The sequence below is a fragment of the Vanessa cardui genome, chromosome 18 (assembly GCF_905220365.1).
Source record: "Vanessa cardui chromosome 18, ilVanCard2.1, whole genome shotgun sequence".
Lineage (NCBI taxonomy): Eukaryota > Metazoa > Arthropoda > Insecta > Lepidoptera > Nymphalidae > Vanessa > Vanessa cardui.
In genome coordinates this window covers 5028418-5035986 of record NC_061140.1, presented here as the reverse complement: position 1 = coordinate 5035986, position 7569 = coordinate 5028418, and the positions used below count along the sequence as shown (strand labels likewise).

Sequence of the window (7569 nt, the reverse complement as noted above, 5' to 3'; positions counted from 1 at the left end):
ATCTTATTAAATATGAATGCAATCATACCTCGAGGAACGAAAACTATTCTAATTAGTGTAAATAGTTTTCCAGACGAAGTCACAGTACATTTTAAAATAATCTAGCAGAAGATTATTATCTTTTATCTTGAAGTGTTTTATTTCTCGACCTTTATAAGATTATTACTTAAATTACTTATGTAATTACAGTTGCATCGTGCTTTACTTGATTAGGCGCGAATTCTAATATTTGAATAATAAGTACATATCATATGCGCCTATAATTCAATTTCTTTTAATTTTTTTCTAATCTTTTTGTTTTTAAATGTTAACCTATTTATATATTCTAAATATAATTTAAAGGGAAATTATTAAGGCTTCTTTTGAGTGAATGAAACTATTATCAAACATTGTCCGTCAAAATTAATTTATGGATGAAATATTTATTAGTTTCCATTAACTATCATTTGTAATATAGGTATTAGTTATGAGATGTCCTAGTTTTTTACTAGGTTATTTTTCCAAATACATTGAGTTAGACAACTCAATGTATTTGAGCAAATAGGCTCAATTGGTGGATATTTTTTGATTGGCTCGCTCCCAGATCCTGAGATCCGATGAAAGAAAGATCATCAAGAAATCTAAATATATGTTACAATCATAAGCGCCAACCTATATTCACAAAAGAATAAGAGCTTGATGCAGCAGTGAAATATTTATAGAATTTCACTTTTTACCTCTAAGATTCGTTTTAATATACATATCTCTATAGGCAACCAGTGCCTTTTATTATCTATTAGTATACAAAATTAAAAAAAAAAGCGGTAATGATTTTTTTTATTTTTATATGAATTTTGCCAATTTTTTTATTATTGATCATAGTAGATTTCGAACACTTAGCGAACATCAGTGTATGTGCTTTAAAACATTATTTTTTTGTACAAAGATAGCTGTCATAATTGCTGTCAAAATAATGTTTTGACGCGACACGGATACAAAGCTTATTATAGTATTATCTGTGGTAAATTTTAGAACGAGACGTCGCAATTTAAATTATGTCACCATGTTTTTCACTACATATCACAAAACAAAGTCCGGCCTCGTCTGTTAGTCTGTTTGTTCGTGATAAACTCTAAAACTACTGTGCGGATTTTCATGCGGTTTTCACTAATAGACAGAAGGATTTGTTAGGAAGGTTTAGGTATATAATTTATTAAGATGTTTTTGTAAATAAGTTGAACGATAATTGCGAGGGAGTTTTCATTGGAAACGCTGATACAATAAAAAAAAAATGTCAACACGTGCGAAGGCTAGACGGGCCAGTATTCTACAAATTAGGTTAAAGTACTTATTTTTAACGGGCTTTACAATGATGTAACATGAAGTGGTCTTGAAGGGAACTTGAAAAAAACTGGGTAATAGACATCTCGAACATTTAATCTATAACTCTTGTTAATGGCGCCTCTGATATTCTTTTTCAGCTCAGTATGTGTCATTAAATCATGTCAGATTAATAACTCAAGAATGAAATGTTTATTATCAGTAGTAAAATATAATAACATATGTATTAAACAATTTTTTTGCACTTAAATTTTACTGAAATTATAAATTATATTTATGTTATCAAAAACTTTCTAAAATTAAAAGAGTTAGAACATTACAGGCCATGTAGTATTTTTAGAAGTTAAATTTATAGACGTGAATATGTTTATGTGTTTGTGATAGTCTTTTGATATTCAATGATAAAATAAATAGTCAATTAGGTTTTTTATCATTATGTATGAGAAGTTGAGTTTTTCTTATTTTATATTTAAAGAACGTTTCCAGGTAATGATTTAGCTGAATGAAATCTTGAAGCGTATAAGTAAATACCGTGTGTTTTTTTGGGCATCGCGTCGCCGATGAGGCCCGGGGCTCCATGTAGGAACAAGTGCTGAGACCTATAATCAAGGCGGATTTCTCCAACCATTACCAATAATAATTGCTTGCTGCTGCTGGCCATTGTGCGTTTTTAAAATCATTAGTTACGAAAACCAGACGACAAAATCTGACAGGAATTGTTTAAAAAAAATAGTACATCTTTTAAATTAGTTATTGTATGCATTAGTGAAATTTCAAACAACACTTGTTACTTTATTAAGTCATACGACCTTTGCTTAAGAATAAACTGTTGCCAACTGCTTTTTATACAAGCGGTTCCGCGATTTTTTGTCTGTACCGCCTAATAAGCGCCCTTGAAAAGACTTCAACGCTTAACTAACGTTAAGTTCAATGATCTATCATTTTGATTTAAAGATTGTCTTTAATGAGATTAATTTGATGTACATGTCATGATTAGAGATTTGTTGAATCACACGACACATTTCAAAATTTTATTTCAAAAATTTAATACACCAATAAGTTGCAAGTCTAAGTATCCGAGTGAATAATTGAAAACTTACATAAGTATAATGAGTGTCTCGGCCCTACAAAAATAAAATACAATGTTTAACGATAGGATGTTTGTAATATGTTTTGGAAGTAAGTCCATGGGGTGAGTTGTGCAGTAGAAGCAGAAGTTCGCCGTTGGCGATGTGCGGGTGCTGCAGCGTCCGCAGCACATTCCGCGGAGGCGGAAGGCCGCGGGAGGCGCGCGGTCGACGACTCGCGCCACGCCGCGCCGACCGCCACGCCGCGCCGCTGCACTTGCACCTCGCCGCCGCCTGACCGCGCTCTCAGTCCGCGCCGACTCTCCGATAGGGCCACACCGATGGTAAGACGGGCGTCGGATGCTAGACGCGGCGTCTCAGGCGGGTGCAACGAGTGGCACGCGTGGCGCGCGAGTGTGCGCGCACGTGCCGCGCCGGCACACGCGGTGGCGGCGCTCGGGGCGCGCTCGTCGCGCGGCTCGCCCGGCGAGCGCCCGCCTGGCGCGAGTGGCGCGCAGTACCGCGGCGGCGGGCGAGGAGCACAGAGCGCCGCACGCGCCGACATGCGACGCTAGCGGGAGCATGCGGCTGCCCCTGCTGCCGCTGCTCGTGCTGCCGCTCGTGCTCGTGCGCCCGGCAGCAGGTGAGATACACCGATTTTTAATTTTTTGACAAATGTTTTTTTTTTTTTCTTTTAAATGTAAGAGTGACAGTGATGTCAGGTACGGCTTCCTCTGTTCCCGAAGTTATCAGTGGCCGGCTTCTCGGTAATGATAATTAATTAAAATTAATCACTCGCAAACAAATGTGATAATTTCGGCGGAGTCGCTTGACCGGTAGAGCGGCTCCCGTTTTGCAATATCGTGGCGGCGAGCGGTTAAAAACTTCTTAGTATACAATTGATAAGCGTAAAGTGTTCGTATTTTATTGATACGGTAAGTTAATTTTGCTTTCCTTCGAGTAAACCAACTGAATTTACCTGTTATAACTGTCACACTACAGAAACTTGGCAAACAAACTTCGTATAGCAATGCCCCTTGATTGTTTGGATACAATTTATTCTTCTAAAGTTTTAAATAAACAACAGTGCGTTGCCGTAGAGTCATAAAACGATGTACACACATAATTAACACCCGTATTGTTTTTAAACGACTGCTCGTGTTATTCTCTTTTCAAAATTACATTTACATTTTATCATTCTCACTTAGTGTAAAGTGGATCAAATCAAAATAGACTGAAGGCTATTTTTATTTTATTTTGATAGCGACCGGAAGATAGAAAATGCGTAATAAATACGCGAATAGTGTTACAGTCAACAACCGATGCGAGCTCTACGTTTTACATAAAACTCGTTCATTCCTAGCTGTTGACAAATATCATTTTAAACAACTTGTCGATCGAAATAGCCGTTAACGGTACTAATTGCTTATATATAAATATAAAAAAGAATAAATATTTATGATTTAAAAATAGATTAAGAAAAATAACGAGTTAATAAATAACGTCTGTTTTCTAACTAAAATCTTACTTGTATTTTGTTTACCTATCAACAAGTTGTTTTTACCTCTATAGCCCGCGCAAATCGCGCTGTCTCGAAAAAAACGGCTCAAAAGTTATAGTAAGGTTTTTTTTTTTTAATTTGTCGTAACACAAAAACATAATGACAACTATACATAGAGTCTAAAGATGATTCGATTTTATGTTCTTGTTAATTGTTTTCCCCATTTCAACTAATATAGTACCTATTTTATATAAATAATTTTTGGGGCCAATCATCATAATCATCATAATTATATGATATTATCAGTGACCAAACAAAGTCTGTCTCATTAATAATAATCAGTATTGTATACTATTAGTACAGATAAAAATACTTTCTAAAGTTTTTAAATAATTTGTTTGAAGGGCGAAATATAATTGCATTAAGGATTTCAGTATTATAATATTAATTATTTAAAAAAAAAAGACAAAGTCCTCATCACCAGGTTCGCAAAACATATTTAGTACAAAGAACATATCATATATGTTCTATCGTCTGATACTAAAAGATAAACAATAAAGATCTATTTTTGAAACATAAGAATGTAAGATTATAATAACTTTAATATATGTATAACTAAATGGTCATTAGTTTTAATTATTTAGAAGGACAAACGTTTAAAAATAAAGTGTTTTCTTATTAATTCTTATGCATACATTTAGCTCATGTTTTCAATTTTCTTTTATATTTTTGTCAGTTATAATTACTAATATTTTTAAGAGGAATACATAATTAATATGAACTTATAATTATTATAATCGAAGTATTTTGTTATAATTTTCTGGCTGCAAGTCGTCAATCTGTACCATATAGGATCAGACTGATAATTAGGTAAATGTATGCGATCAAAAGATAAAACTCATTAAGAAATATTTGTGGATGCGTCCACTCATTAGTAGAAGCTTATATTCTGTACATGACTTGTGTATACCTGTGGATATGAATTTATAAATATGAATATCATAACATAAATATTTTCATTGCATCGAAACTCGAGGGGTTAATCGAATTGTTCATGTTTTGTATGCTAATATACTTACGATTATATTTATTTTCGAAAACAAACTCTAATAAATAAAATTACAACTACGTAAAATAATTTTTCGCACCTATATAGATTTATACTTATAATAAAATTAAATATTCCTTATTCAATTGGGCTCGAAGACTTTTGAATTGTAATATTAGTGTTGAATTTAGTGGGAAGCTACCAATAGGTCAGAACGTAGATTCTACTGATAAGAAACTCAGTAGATTCCTTTCCACTATTTTATTTACAGACTATAACAATAAAGTACAATTGTTTAAGTACTTAAGCAATATTTTCCAATATCAAGATTAGCCGATTACACTATTATGGTGAACGTTCGAAAATCTTTTAATTTTAAAAATACTTTTTTTGTCAGTTAAATTCAAAACTCAAAATCTTATTAATACAAATACATGAAAACCGACTTCTCTCAAAGGCCAGCTTTAGAAAGATTAAAATACATTTAATGGAAATAGATAGGCATGGGTTCATTACATTTTATTGATGCATAAATTCAACGTCGAACAACACTGCCCTAATTATTTATTTATTACATTTAACGTCGTAATTGCTTTCCCTCGTTAGGATATTATTACAATATAAAAAAAATAGTAAGCTATTCACAAAATACGAATTGTTTTAAGTGCATATTAATATGCTAACATACTTTTATACTGAAAACATGAAAAATAAATTTCGAGGTAATAGTGAAAATTTGACGTGACCCTGTATATATTACGGTAAGCTTTTAACCTGTTGATGGTGGCTATGATTTGTTCAACATTTTCCCGGAAGTTTGGCAGCGTCGAACTATTATATAAAAAATTTAGTGTTCCATAAAAAAAATCCCATTAAATTTTGCTCCATTAGTTTTTATAGAGCATGAAGCGTAACAAATATAAAACTAAAACAAACACAATATTTTTGTATATCTCTACATACATATGTATGTTAATTTAATGTTAATTAAAGTTACTCAAATATTACCCAAAAATTAAATCGTAATAAAGTAATATTCTGTGAACTCTACTTTTCTTTACTTATAATAAGTATACTTATTAAATTAATAATAATTTGACATCACAACTTCTTATACATTTTTTTTATTTCATGTGCATTGCATGATTTGTGTATTGTTTTTAAAACGTCACATTTTAATTTATTTACGAACTAAATATAAAAATTAAACGTTTCCCTGCTTTTTGTTGTTACATGTCATGCTTTCTGTATTTTATCAAAATCATGTAAATGTAGATGAATGAACAACATTAAGTAAATAAAAAAGGTTTTACTCGATTTTATACAGAAAAGGATGTAAATGTTTTATGTCCATAATTTATGTGCTTATAAATTAATTTTAATATGATTGCTATTTATACATAAACAATTTTTGTAATGCTCTTAAAACAATTGTGTAAGTAGTAAAAATGTAACATACAGACTAAAGTTTTCTTTGATTGAAGCATCGTAACATCAAAAATTGTTCTTTGTCGATGTTTTAAAAAATTAAAATAAAGCAACAAAACTTTGCACCGCTTTGCTCTGCATTAATGACAAATATAACGAATATAACACCTTAAATCTTTCAAAACATGTTAGAATCATGTCGTTTTGTTGAACTTCTTGTTGAACTAAAATATAACATTTTATATGCATTAGCGAATTTATTTGTAATTCATTCTCCATAAAGAAATTTTTACTGAATAATTGTTATATCTTTATTCAAAGTATATAACTCTACCGGTTTCGCGGCGCCATTAAAACTTCCAGTCATCTTCAGCAATCATCGCCATATCCAGTCAATTTTCACAAAACATTAATGAGTTATACATACAAACCTTCCTCGTGAATCACTCCCTGCATTGGCGAAAACCGTATAACAAAACCATTCGGTAATTTTTAAGTTTATGGCGTACAGACAGACTCTGAGAACTTAGTTTAAAATAATGTAATATACGAACTTAATATAAAGTAACGTAACAGCCTGTAAATTTCCCACTGCTGGGCTTATGGCGTCCTCTCCCATTAAGGAGCTTGGAACATATTCCACCACGCTGTTCTAATGCCTGTTGGTGGAATGAACACAAATTAGACACATGCAGGTTTCCTCACGATGTTTTCCTTCACCGCCGAGCACGAGATGAATTATAAACACAAATTCAGCAGATATAGTGGTGCTTGCCTGGGTTTGAACCTGAAATCATCGGTTAAGATGCGCGTGTTCTAACCACTGGGCCATCTCGGCTCAACTTAATATAAAACAAAAGAAATAGATAATTACTACAGAGTTGAACCTTATATTGATTAAAATATTAGTTGACCGCAAATCACATCTATTATCGTAAATATATCGATCGATTTTCTCATAATTCACAAAACTCGAATACTTCGCCATGATTTATTTCCTTGCCGACAATACTTTAAACGCCGATGTAAGTTAACCCGATTACCTAAATCTTATGGCAATTACTATGTCTAATTTGAAATAATTTATCTGTAAACATAACTAAATATGGGCAGGGCGGATGTCTAACGAAATTAGAATCGATTAACACCTTGTATAATTACATATCGATGTATGCGTTCATAGTAAATTACCTTTAATTAACATA

General features: G+C 32.4%; 1 protein-coding gene across 1 annotated transcript in view; it reads left to right on the top strand.

The window, feature by feature from the left end:
• Nucleotides 1-2682: 2682 nt before the first annotated feature.
• The window catches only part of LOC124537327 (follistatin), a 28231-nt gene continuing 23344 nt past the window's right edge, over nt 2683-7569 (top strand). Inside the window, exon 1 of the mRNA XM_047114144.1 lies at nt 2683-3030. Within this exon, the coding sequence (XP_046970100.1) occupies nt 2748-3030 (283 nt within the window). The 5' untranslated portion in view covers nt 2683-2747. The remainder of the gene's footprint in view (nt 3031-7569) is intronic.